Below are 13,791 nucleotides of genomic sequence, written 5' to 3' on the forward strand. Positions count from 1 at the left end.
AGACTAACCTTAAACTGGCTTGTTCACTTAGGGCGCCCTAGAAAGTTCAGTTGGCAGCCTATCTATTCATCATGTGCCCGAGCACCTTTCCTAGTCCAACCCCTTCTCCTCAGGGCCTTCCTGATTTCTTAAGTTTCCCACCCAAGTCTCTAGCATGAGGCAGGTCTATGTAACAGGCAGACTGTGAGGGCAGCCTGCTCTGCTCCTTTGTAACAGCAGACAGCTGATTGGTTGGAGAAGGAAGTCGTGCACCCTCCAAAGGAATTTACACACAAAGCTTCAGTCCTGCGCTTTCTAGGGTCCATGGGTTGTTGGGGAGTAAGATTTGCTACTTCTGTCCTGTGTGTGTTTAGTGTGTATGATGAGAATGAAGTCCTGTAAGTACTAAACAGGGCCTGGTGCATATGTAGATTTAAAAGAAAAAAACAAAACTGGAATTACAACCTACATAGTATTTGGGGGCCTGCTTTTTTTACTGAAATTACTCAGCATCTTTTGAGCTCAGTAACTCTATTTCTACAATACATTTTTTTTTATTAATATTATGGTAGATTACAACCTTGTGAGATTTCAGTTGTACATTTTTGTTAGTCATGTTGTGGGTACACCACTTCCCCCTTTGTGCCCTCCCTCCACCCCGCCTTTTCCCTGGTAATCACTGATCAGTTCTCCTTGTCAATATGTTAACTTCCACCTATGAGTGGAGTCATATAGAGTTCGTCTTTCTCTGTCTGGCTTATTTCGCTTAACATAATACCCTCGAGGTCCATCCATGTTGCTGCGAATGGGCCAGTTTTGTCCTTTTTTATGGCTGAGCAGTATTCCATTGTGTATATATACCATATCTTCTTTATCCAATCATCAGTTTCTGGGCATTCTACAATACATTTTTAATGACTGGATAGCATTCCACCAAACGACTTTGCTACAATATGCTCACCTATGTACAATTTTTAGGTTTTTGGGAATTGGTTGATTATTAGAAAGAATGCAGCGATGAATATGCTTGCAGCTAAATCTTTGCTCATCCCTAATTATTCATCAGGATGAATTTCTAGGAATGGAATTGCTAGGTGGAAGCATATTCTTCTTAGTGCTTTAGAAAAGACAGCCCAGGGGCCGGCTCCGTGGCTGAGTGGTTAAGTTCGCGCGCTCCGCTGCGGCGGCCCAGGGTTCAGATCCTGGGCGCAGACATGGCACCGCTCATCAGGCCACGTTGAGGCGGCGACCCACATCCCACAACTAGAAGGACCTGCAACTAAGATATACAACTGTGTACAGGGGGGGTTTGGGGAGATAAAGCAGAAAAAAAAAAAAAGATTGGCAACAGCTGTTAGCCCAGGTGCCAATCTTTAAAAAAAAAAAGAAAAAGAAAAAAGAAAACACAGCCCGCTTTTCCTGACCAACACTGGTATTTTAGTTCTTTTTTTAATTTTTGCCCATTTGATGGGGGAAAAAGGTGTCTCACTGTTTCATTTGCATCTTCTTTATTACGAGGGCGGATGACTGTTTTGGGGGTGGTTGCTCAGACATTTATGGCTCTTTTTTGATGTGCTTGAGTCACGTCTTTTATTCATATTTCCATTGGTGTGTTTGTCTATTTTTTAACTGACTCCAAAGAACTCTTTATGGGTGTGAATATTAATTTTTACTGCAAATATTTTTCTTAGTTTGTCATTTACCTTTCGCTTATAGTGGGTTTTTCCATAAAAAAGCTTAAAATTTTCTACTCTCAAATATATCGGCCTTTTCTTTTATAATTTTTGCCTTGGGGGTCACGTTTTGTGACTCTTCTCTGCTCTAGCCTCATGTAACCAATTTTTCTTCTATTACGTTTACGGACTTGTTTTCCCACCCTTAAACCTTTAATCCATCTCCAAGTTATTTTTATGTTTGAGAGGGAACTCAATTTTTATTTTTGGAGATAGAATTCTAACTCAGGAGATAGAATTCCAACTCATTTTATATGGTGTGTCAATTATCCTAATACCACTTATTAAATGATCAATTTTTTCCATCATTGGTTTAAGGATGCCACTTTGTTGTATAATATTTATATATATCTAATCTATTTTTAGCTATTCTATTTTGTTCCATTACTTTATCCATTCTTATACCAATAGTGTACTATTTTAATAACTACAGCCTTTGTGTACCTTCAAAGACCCAGTAAAGGAAATATCCCATTCTTACTCTTCTTTAAGAATACATCAATAAATACAAAATAAATGCTACCGTAGAGCATTTATTTTTTCAGATAGACTTAATCTATCTTATTAAATTTTAAAAGATACTGTTGGCATTTTGATTGCAGTTAGATTTATTTCCATAATACCTGATGTTATCACAATACTGATTCAATCTAACCACGTCTCTTAAATTATTTATCCTTCAGTTAAGTTTGTTTTCTCTGTGTAAGTTATTCACGTTTTGTAAATTTCTTTTACATTTTTAGTTGCCATTGTAAATTTCTTTTTCTCATTATGTTTTCTTACTGGTTGATGTTGTTATATGGGAAAGCTCTCAGCCACCTATCTGACAGTTCTCTGGGTGATTCCCTTAGTCTTGACAGATAAGCAATTGTTTGATCTCTGCGTAATTAAAATTTTCTCTTCCCCGGAAGAGGAAACACTCTTTATTTTTGTCTTTTTGCATAGGCAAAATACTTATAAGCATGAAGAGGAAACTTATTGACTTAAATGGAAATACCTCTAGTATTTCACTGTGGGCTATCACCTTATTAAGAATACTTCCATATATTAATGGTTTCCATACATTAGAGGGGTTGTGAATATCAGGAATGGATGTTGAGTTTTATCCAATGTTTCAGAGGTTCAGAGGCATCTACTGAGATGTTTATGTGACTGTTCCTTTGAGCGGCCGATGTGATGAATTACTTTAACATGGGGCCACTTCTCAGTCAATCAGACTTAATTATGTTTCCTTTTGCTCTACAATAGTTCTCTCAGACCTCATTTTCATGTCTGTTATAGCATCTGCTATAATTTCTCAAGAACTCCTACTTTTCAGAACGTGCATATGAAAACTTGGACAGCACCAGGCCCTGTCTGCACTTGTCATGGTGCCCAGCAACCTGTCCATTCCTAGCGCCAGCCACCTGCCCTGGCCAGAACCAAATCTATCCACACGTGCATTTCCCTATTTGCTCCTGAGGCAAAGAGAACAAACAAGGGCCTCTGTCAATATTGTGGGGGCTTCTCCGTTTGGCCTGGGCAGCCCCTGAGACCCCCTGGCTAACCAGAGCACAGGCACAGACCGTGTAGTGGGGTCTCCTTGCCTTGCACCTCGGCTCAGCTTCCCCTAAGAATTCATCCTGGAATTACCGCCTGTGTTCACTGCTTTCAGCCAGCTGATGCTCACACGCACGGTGCACACAGCACCAGGAGGAGGAGACTCTAAGGTGTGAAGCAGGCCCCGGGCAGAGATGAGCTGAAGGATGTGAGGTGAGGAGGGTTGTGGCCAAAGGCCAGTTCCAGGAGAACTGGAAACCTCCTGACCGTCTGATCCCTGCCCCACGTCCCTGCTGCCTCTGCGCTTACCTGGGGCCTTGAGTTCAGCGTCGATGAAGGTGAGCAGCTCCTGGCAGATGCTGCAGTAAGGGACAGGCCAGGTCAGGAACCGGTGGTAGGTTCTGGCTGCTTTCAGAAGGAGATCTGAGTCTGGCGGGAAGTGTGGTGTCTGGGATGGAGAGGGAGAGGCAAGCAGAGGGGTCTGGGTGAGAGAAAGCTCACAGATATTCCAGAACAGACCCTGCTCCTTTTAAGGAATGTTCCACATAGGGCACACATTTCCTGGCAGCAGTATGTCCAAGGACAAGGTCAGGAAGAACTGGAAGTTACCCACAGGGAGTGAGTTACAGATGGGCAAAATGGCGCACAGGAGTGTCTCTGTTATGAGGGCCTTGTTTTTACCAAACAACACAGTTTAGCCCACACATGAGAGTGGCGCTCTGAAAAGCTGTCACCTTGGTGTTCATCCAAATGAGTGGCTGCAAGATGCCACTGCTGCTACTCATTTTGGGGAATGGTCTTCAATGCCTAAACCACCTTTATTTAAATAGCCTCACTAGAGGCAAACGTTTCTTCTTCGAAGTGCATTGGCTCAATGCACACGGAGTCATTTGGTCTCACCGGCCCGGATGACACAGGATGATCACATCGGGTGATACTGACCACCGGGGTACAAATTGTGGTGGACATAAAATCTCTCAACAGAATCTGTTTTGTGGCTCGTGAACACACTGTGACAGCAGCTCCTCCATGGGAGCCCAGACATGCTAGGCACAATGGCGTCCATGAGGAGTTACTGGGGGCCTCTCAAGATGGCTGCTCTGAAGCCATCAGAGGGTTGACACCCATTTCAAGCATCAATGTTTGCCAGTTTCTTTCTCTGTGTCAATCTCTAGAGGTGTGAAGGCTATGCCCCCCATGGCGGTCATTCTTGCCTCTCCTCTCCTGCCTCCCCCAGCCTGGCCCATCCTGGAACTTACACAGAGGACGGTGGAGTAGAAGAGCAGGGCCAGGGGCGCAAGGAGGTCATAGGTGCCCTTCTCTTGCACCTGTGGGGAGGACGAGACAGGAGGGGTGAGGCTCATTCACAGGGTGCAGAACAGATCAGCACTTTCTTGCTCTATTTCCTTTTCTTCCTTTTTTAAGTGAAAAGCAGTGTAACCACAGACAAAAAGAAGCACTCATAATAACCCCCTTCCAAACTCAACCATGGTCAGTGTTTCAATGGAATTCTCCTTATACCATTTTTCTGTATGTATTCTCCTCTGCAAAGTTGTAATCAGAGTGCATACATTTTTACTCTTAATGTCTTTTACACATAATATTATGAATGAATTTCCGTTTTCCTACCTGGCCTCTAGGATCATCTTTTTTTTCCCTTCTGGTTATACATTTACCTGTTACTGTGTTGTAAATATTTTTTTCCAGTTTGTTGTTTGTCTTTTAATTTTATGAATTTTTTTGATGTACAGAAATTACAAATTTTAATTTTTTCATTTATGGATTTTTGCTTTTGCGTACAAGGATCACATAAATATTCACATATATTTTCTTTCAAGCTTCACTTTCTTAAATTTAAATCTTTAATCTACCTAGAATTCTACCGCTGTAGGGTGTGAATTGGGAATCTCTGTATTTTTCCAAATGTTTAGTCAATTTCCCCTAAAACAATTAATAAATGTTACGGATCCAATTTTATTATATATTAAATTTTGTTTATACCCTTGGTTTTTTTATTAGCTGCATAATATTCCTTCTGGTAGATCTCTGTAATTTATTAGCTTCATCTTAGACATTTAAGATTATTTTCTTTCTATTTTAAATACTTTTGCAAGGGAAACCTTTGTGCACATTTCTTTTTCTATACTTTGGATGCTAGGATAGCATTCAAGAAGTGAAATCAATGGATCAAATACTATAAACATTCTTACGATCTTTAAAATGTATTGCCAAATTGCTTTCCAAAAGGATTTTGCCATTTACCACATCTCGTATGTATGAAAGTACCAGTTTCGCTATAACCCTTCCCTGCATTGGTTATTATAATTTTTTTTGCTAATTTGCTAGGCAAAGGCTGACTCACTATGGTTCTATTTTGCATTTATGTTATTATAACTGAAGCAACATTTTCCCGTATTTGTTTATAAGTTCTGTTTACTCTTCTTTGAATCATCTCTTTGATAGAGCCCACCCACCACACCACATACACACACGATTTAGAATGCTTTCGTCAAAATGCTAAAGGTCTCTCAGCCCATTCTGGAACCCGGGGGGGTTGAAGACACACAGAAAGCCCCGCCATCTCCGCTGTGCCTGTGACCACAGCAGGCTCAGACTTAGAATTCTCCTTCTCTTTACCCTGAACAGACTGTGTGTCCAATACACCTGCTGCTCAGTCCTGTCTCCAAAGCCCTCCCCTGCTGATGCATGGTGCTTGATCCTTTCTATCTGGGTTTGTAAGTTCAGCACTCCAGAGGTGGTTTGGCTCTTCTGAGTTGGTCTGCTGGTAAATGGTGGTGCCAGAATCGGAACCTGGGGGTTCTTGATAAACCAAGACTTTCAAAGGGACAGCTAACTGAAAAAGTCACATGTTTTCCAACTCAGTCATGTATTAAAAAAACCCAAAAACTTAAAAGAGAATGCTTTATAAAAGAGAGAGAATCCTCTTTAGGGACGCATAGCTGTTCTGGAACCCAGCCCGGCTCAGCATTCGATGCGCTTCTCTTCTTAGTCAGAAAAGCCTATTTATTGAACTGTTAGAGGAGGTCTCAGTTTATCTTTCTAGTCAGTTTTCTCTTTTGTGTCTTTGTTCCTATGGATCTTTTTGAGGAAAGGAATTTGGTCGAGCTTCCTCTTTCCTTTCTACTCAATTCTTTGACTTACAAGCAATATCTGTCTTAAGAAGCAGCTTAAACTCAGGACCTTGGTTTACATATCTCATGTTCTTGTTGAAAAGACCACACCTGTTCTTAGAAACTTTCAATCCACAAGCATGCCTGAAACAGAAAGCTTCTGAGTTCCCAGTGCCTTTGCCAAGCCCTTTGGTGGTCCAGGCACCCCAGAAATGACATTTGTTGGTGATCTATCCGTCGACTCTATAAGGCCGATCCCAGCTCTGCCCTTCAATGCCCTCACCTCTCGGGTTTTCTGCAGGATCTGTTCGAGGAGGATAAGGAAGTGGCCCGGGTCCCTGCTGACCAGCTCCTGCAGGCTCCAGCAGTTTAGACACAGCCCAGCTGGAAAGGGAGAGAGAGACCAGTGGTCAGTTTGGGGTTGGAGAGATGTGGGAATCCCTGGGACTGTACTGGGGCTTTCCTTTCTAAAGTAAGAGTCTCAGAAAATTCTGGATCAACTCTCAATCCTATCATGTCCCATCAAGACATAATGACAACTTTCTTAGTCCTGCATATACAGGAGGCTCAAGAGACACAGAGATGGGATGGGATCCCCTTTAGAGGCCAGTGAACAGGCCATGGTTCTGCTCCCCGAGCCTCCAGAGGGCACCTGATCCCACAGCCTCCCCCGCCCTGGTTTCCTACAGGGGCAGCTGGAACCTCCAAGACACAGGGAAGGAGGGCAGACGCAGAGATTAATGGAAGAATCAGGAGGGGAACCATAGTGAACTCCCCCCCCAGGACACAAGGCTGAGTCTGTGACAGCCATGGGACTTCCCAGGACGCCTGGCAATGCAGCCTGGGAAGGGGAAGCTACATTCATTTATATTTTGAAAGCTACAATGAGCATTTCGTCACTCTGCAACTTCCCCAGACTTTCTTATTTTGTCAATGTCTATTTCCCTGCAGTCAGCAAGGGTAAACCCCTAAAAATTAAAGAGGTGATGACGGAGGCCTCTGTGTGCGTGTGTGTGTGTGTGTGTGTGTGTGGTGGGGAGTGAGAACAGCAGGAGTGGAAGTGGCCTGACCACGAGTTGCATCCAGCTTAGGCTCCAGGCTCCCTCCTGTGCATGGGCTCCTTCCAAGGTCGTGGAGGCCCAAACAGTGAACCAGGTGGTCACAGGTTTTTGTAAAATTTGCAAAAGTCAGATATTTTTGTATTCTTTTACTTAATGATGGCCCCTTAATTCTATAAGTGTAGGCTCCATCAAAACCTGGCTAGGAGGCAAGAAGGAAGAAAACTACCATTTATTGACTACCTACTCTGTGCCAATAAGGTATGAGGCCTTTGCATACATTATCTCCATTGAGCCTCTCATCGTCCCTTCAGGAAGTGGTTCCTGTTATTATTCTCATTTTATGGACAAAGCAGGTGAGGTCCTGAGAGGTTAAGTGACTTGCACAAGTTTATACAGCTAGTGAGAGACAGTTTGTTTAATTCCAAAAGCCAAGGAAAGCCTCTCAGAGGAGGGGACGTTTGAGCCGAGACCTGGATGAGAAGGAGCCAGCTATGTGCAGTTCTCAGAGAAGAGTTCCAGGCAGCAGGTGCAAAGGTCCTTAGGTAGGAAGGAATCAGGTGTGTTCAAGGAGTAGTGGATGTCTATCTCATGGGGTGGTTAGGGAGGCAAGTGAAATATGTGAGGTGAAAAATCTTTACAAGCATAAGGTATTATTACAATTAGGTACCAGCCTTCAGAGACACAACTGCCCCAGGCTGCAGATACCCCCGTTTCTCAGGCCTGGGGAGCATGGAACGTGGAGGTTGCCTCCTCCCTGAAGCTCTGCTGAGACTCGCCCTTGTTCTCTGTGGAAGAGGAAGATGGGACAGTGGAGGCAACTAGAAACCAAGTAAACAGAGGCATTCTGGGGAGAGCTGTCTATGAATTCTCAGCTGCTCTTTCGGAATCAGCAGCTGTGGTTTTTCGAAGCATGTCAATACCTTCTTCAGGAGCTGTGCTTCCAGCACAGGCTAAGGAAGCAAGATACAGCCCCGAGGAGGCTGAGGAAGACAGCATGGGAGACAGGAGAAACTGCCACACACGAGGGCCTACTCTCCATCAGGTGTGTGCCGAGCACCTGCCCAGATGAGGTCCAGGGGCTTGCTCAAGTCACACAGACAGGGTTGGAGCCAGAATCTGCCAGTTTTTGTGCCTGGTCCAGTGCTCACGGCGGCCCCTGAGGCTTCCTTGGGCCCTAAGGGTGCCTCCCCAGCTCCCTGGGACCTACCTGACCAGGAGGTGGAGCAGCGGCTGAGGCTGAGCCCATGCAAGCAGCGCTCCAGGGCATGCTGGATGCGGTCCTCCGTGCACGTCGTGGCCCCTGGCTGCATCCTGAGTCATCGCCTGCATGGGGGACAGACACTGGTCAGCCTGGAGACCCCCAGGCTCGAGGAGCGCAGGGCCCAGCAGCGCAGATGACAGAGACAATGGGCACTCACAGCCAGTGAGTGGGCTAGAGCTGTGGGCATACACAAGGAGGCTTACAGCTGCCTCCAGGCTGGAACAGCCCCTGGTGGGGCTGCCTGAGCAGCAGGACTGAGCGCTCCTGCAGCCCAAGAACACAGAACTACAGGAAGGGAGGGGTCAGGGATGGCAGCTGAGAGGTGGACAGGGGCTGCCTGCCCCACTGGGCAGTCGCCGGGTCTCCAAGGGCCTGGGGAGTGCCCAGGGAATGGCCAGACCCCAGTGGGCTGGGCAGGAGGATCCCAAGCGAAAAATCAGAGTCACTTGGGGAACTTTTTCTGAATTTCCAGGCCTGCATCCCCCAGCCCTCAGGGAGCCTGTTCCTGATGAGAAGGCCACAGAATCTCTGTCAGTGTGCTGGGTGCTCCAACGCTGGGGCCCAGTGCGGGTTGCTTTCACATGTCCCCCACCTCGCCACAACCTCTACTTGGGTGTCTAGGCCACGGGCACCCGTTCCTTTTCTCCCTCACCTCCACTTTGGCCATTTTTCTTTGCTTCTCTGAGGCTTGGTGATGTTACATTATTCGAAGACCTCATTGGCTTCCCCCACCTTGTTCTACTGAGGGGAGGCCGAGGGTGCTTAGCTCAGGCAGGAGGGCCGCTGAGGAGGGGACTTAAGAAGGTGTTTCAGCACGAGATGGGGAGCTGTGTGAAGTGCCAAATTCCCAGAGCAGGCCCTCCAGTAGGGCCGGCCCAGCTCCTTAGCTGTGCGTGAGGGCTCCCGGGTCCCTCAGGAAGCCATGACAGGTGATTTAGCACAGTGAATGAGCCTGGCCTCTGGCATCAACAGACTTGGACTCAAATCTGGACTCTGATATTTGCCAGCCATGACTGGGCAAATTCTCTAACTTTTCCAAACCTCAGTTTACTTATCTGTAAAATGGGGAGGACAACGGTCCCAACTCCATAGGGCTGTTGGGAGGATTAAATGCCAGAGTGGATGTGCTGAGCAAGCTTTCAAGACACGAAGCCATCATGCCGCAGCCTTTGCCACAATCACTCTCTGCCTCAGGAATTTCATGGCATTCACTGGGTCCCGGCAGACCCCACTGCTGGCCTGTCAGGCCGGGTCATAGAGGGAAGCTGAGGAAGCAGTGGGCCAGTTCTGTGGAACTGGGGATGGACCAGGAAACCACAAGCAGAAGCACAGAGCTCAGGGCTGAGCCATGCAAACGACATGCAAAGAGCTATGAATCCTAACATGGACCCAGCTGCACCCTGGAGCATTCAGCTCACAGAGGCTGTAGCAGGCAAATCCTCCAACTTCCCCAGCCTGGGAGGAATCACGTGCCCACTGAGGGACAAAAGCCTTTGTGAGCTGTCCAGCATCACTTCATGTCAGTGATGTCTCGAGGATGTTGCGGGGGTGGGCACACAGGAAGCAGCTTGCATGCGTTCATTCTTGCAAATATTCACTGACCACCTACTATGTGCCAGGCATGAAGGACACAGCAGTGAATGAAGCTGGTACGCTCCTTAGAGGGAGACACAGACGTTAAATAACTTAACAGCCAAAGAAAGAGGTTATCACAGAAGGTGATGCATGCTACGAAGAAAGCGATGGTGCTGGAGGGAGCTCAGAGGGTGGCGCCTCGCAGGTCCTTCATTTACAGAAGGGGAACCTGAGACCCAGGGAGGATAAGGGGCAGCCTGGGGGTGGGGGCTGAGTGGGGGGAATCAACACCGGTATAAACAGACCAGGGTATCAAGCAGGACTTCTTCTATATTCCCAAATTAGCTGAGGCCCAAATCTCAGCACAAAAGGTTCTCAACAACCGACATGCTCAAGTTCTAAGAGTCGCAGTGAGCTGTCAGGGATGGGGCAGGCCACCATGCTGGGGGCTCACGGGGAGGTCAGAGCTGGCACAGCTGCCCGACCTCCCCAGCAATATAAGACTGGGAAAAGGTCAACCATTCCGAAGGGCTCTCCTTTCCTTGCCCAAAGCCAAGGGCAGAGGGGCTTTCAGAGAATCCCTTATTCAGACCGGATGCCTGCCAGGTGGGGACACTGCCATCTGGTTCTCAGTTCACTCTGTTCAGCCAGCAGGCTTACTTCCCTGCTCCCTGTGAGCCATGGGAGGGCTGAGAGGAGGAGCAGGAGGGCCAGCTTGCAGGTCCACCGTTGGGTAAGGCAAAGATGTGAGCTCCTTGTATGTACGTGTGGGGTGGACACTAGGGACTAAAGCTGGACTTGAGCTGTTTTGTTGACACTGGAGGGTCCCCAGAAGGGAGAGGGAAACAGCAGGAAGAGGCTGAAGGTTGGACCACCTTTGAGGGAAGCTGGAGAGAGCAGGATGAAGAGATGGGAAATCTGTGGCACAGAGAAGTTAAACAACTTGCCTAAGGTCACACTCTAGGAGGTGGCAAAGCCAGGCTATGAACCCAGGGAGTGTGGCTCTTGACCAGTACAGTACACTGCCCCTCGGCACAGTCAGATGCAGTCACTGGAAGAAAAATAAAACCAATTCACGTTTCTACCCCAGCAAGTGAGACTCAACTGTAACATGATCTTGCTCTAAGAGACCTAGACTCCCAGTTGCTAGGAATCTTGAGCCCACCGTCTGTCTACACCAGCTGCCCACTGCAGCCCTGCATCCTGCCAAGAGAGGGTCAGGGCTCACAGAAGCAGGGCTCTCGGTTGGACCAGGCGATGACCCGAGGTGGTGGCTTGAGGGGCTCAGGCCTTCTCTAGCTTGAAGCAAAGCTGAACCATGTGAACTGGGTTTGAAGATCTCTCTGCCGGGTCCCTGCTGAGATGGACAAGTCAGTTGTGTTACGAGGCAGGAATGAGTCACTCCGCCCTATTGTGTCCCACTATAACTGATGCAAACACAAGATGCAAATGACCATTCTTAGCCAGCACCACCTCTGCTACACCTCTATCCTTAGAGGGTCAGGACACACTGTCCTCGGGCTGCTGTGGGCAGCCTTCAGAGAGGCTACAGGCTGTTCCCTCCATAGCCTGCTGGCTCCTGCTTCTTCCCTTCTCCGGGCCCCCTGTGACTTCCCCATCTCCTGGACTCAGTGTCCTTGGCTGTTCATTGGAGACAATCAAGACCTTCTCTACAGCTGGGCCAGTATCCCCAGGGCACTGGGCAGAGTTCCTGCTGTGCCAGCCTCTCTGGCGTCCTGAGGCCACCTAGAGTCGCCCCAAGCTCTTCTGAGAGACAGAACCTGCCCAAGGCACTGGGCCCTGAGAGATGAAGGAAAGGGGAGCCTGGCCGAGGATCCTCAGCTGAGCTGCCCCGGGGGTTAATTCAGCACACCGCGGCTCATGGCCTGGCCCTTTGGCACGCTTATTTCCGTTTGATGAGTCAGTCATCAGCCGTTTCTTGTGACTTGTCAGCAGAACCCCAGTGGCTTTGGGGTAGAGAGGAAGGGGGAAGAAGGTGGCAGCCCTTCCTCTCCAAGGATGATGCCTTTTTTCAAAGGCTTGGCAAGCAAGGCCTGGCTTCCCCTGGCATCCCACTCCTAACCACCTTGCCACCTAGCTAAGAGGAGCTCCTATTGTGAAATTCTAGCTGCTGCCGGGAATGGAACCGCCCCCCCCACCTGCAGTGGGGTAGTGTTGAAACATTCAACAGTGGGGCCTGCCCCCAACTCCAAGTTCCTCTTCTGAGCCAGTAAGGATGAGTCCTTACTGGGGATCCTGAACAGGACAGTGAGGCCTGGAGTTGGGGGGGGGGGGTCAGTGCCCAGAGGGAGATCTCTTCACATGTTGACATGATCCTATGGTACAAGAAAGGGGTTGTCTTCCCTGATGTGCAGGACATGAGAGGGGCAGGGTCTGTGGGTCCAGCTTCCTGAGGCAGCCCAATACGGGGCAGGGAGGAGGGCTTCTTTTCCTGGGGGACTTCTCAAAACAGTGCAGAATGGGGGCTGGCCCCGTGGCCGAGTGGTTAAGTTCGCGCGCTCCGCTGCAGGCGGCCCAGTGTTTCGTTGGTTCGAATCCTGGGCGCGGACATGGCACTGCTCATCAGACCACGCTGAGGCAGCGTCCCACATGCCACAACTAGAAGGACCCACAACGAAGAATATACAACTATGTACCGGGGGGCTTTGGGGGAGAAAAAGGAAAAAAATAAAATCTTTCAAAAAAAAAAAAAAAAAAAACAGTGCAGAATGGCCGAACTGGAGGGCCCATATCTCATAGGGAGGGAAGTGTGGGCCTCCAGGCTCTGATGGGCACTCCACACTGCTTCCCTGGTATTCTGGAGTATTCCAGGCTCAGGCCCATGCTTTGAAACCTTAGTCCCACAGGTGGGGATAAGAGAAGCTACAAAGTGTGTGGTCCTGCGCTGGCCCCACCTGCTTCAGTCCTGGTCACTCCTCCCTCTCCCCCGCCCTGTCATCCTCTGTGGCTTGAGCTCCTTCTCTGCCACCTCTCCTTCTTGTGACTGCTTAAAGCAGAATCTCTTCTGCCTTAGTTTTCATTTCCAATACAGGAAGGATACACCAGAAACTAAGGAGAAGGAGTGAAAAAGGGGTGGAAAGGATAAGGGGATGGGATGGGGGATCACGAGGAGCAACGCTTCTCTGCGATAACTTTATGCACGGCTTCAACTCTTAGAACCACAGCAAAGTACTTCACATATCCCAGATTAAATAAGTAAATCAACCATGATCTGGCGGGGGGCGGGGGGGCGGGGGGCGGCAACAACAAAAATGGAATAGAAACAATAACGAATTAACCTAACTGTATTAGAAATGATTAACATAACCACATGGAAAGGGATGGGGAATGAAAGAACTAACCTGAGTAACTTCGAGAAATAGTATTTTGACGATACTCTAAGGCTGAAGACAAAAAAAAAAAAAGACACTACATAAAAATACAGTTTTCTAGTTATTAAACCTGTTTCTCACGAGGATATGGGTTAAAAATCCTGAAACGTCTTTATGTGT

General features: G+C 47.8%; 1 protein-coding gene across 3 annotated transcripts in view; it reads right to left on the bottom strand.

Annotated features, from left to right (window-relative positions):
• Positions 1-13,791, bottom strand: part of PIK3R5 (phosphoinositide-3-kinase regulatory subunit 5) — a 71,979-nt gene that overhangs the window by 20,748 nt on the left and 37,440 nt on the right. For 2 of the 3 annotated variants that reach the window (XM_001504834.5, XM_023653494.2), the window contains exons 2-5: positions 8,651-8,766; positions 6,666-6,766; positions 4,511-4,579; positions 3,561-3,699 (exon numbers count right to left, since the gene is read on the bottom strand). In XM_001504834.5, coding sequence (XP_001504884.1) covers positions 3,561-3,699; positions 4,511-4,579; positions 6,666-6,766; positions 8,651-8,753 — 412 coding nt within the window. In that variant the 5' untranslated portion in view covers positions 8,754-8,766. Of the gene's footprint in view, positions 1-3,560; positions 3,700-4,510; positions 4,580-6,665; positions 6,767-8,650; positions 8,767-11,226; positions 11,331-13,791 lie in introns of all 3 variants that reach the window. The other variant, XM_070228205.1, reaches the window with a different exon arrangement.

This window comes from Equus caballus, chromosome 11 (assembly GCF_041296265.1).
Source record: "Equus caballus isolate H_3958 breed thoroughbred chromosome 11, TB-T2T, whole genome shotgun sequence".
Lineage (NCBI taxonomy): Eukaryota > Metazoa > Chordata > Mammalia > Perissodactyla > Equidae > Equus > Equus caballus.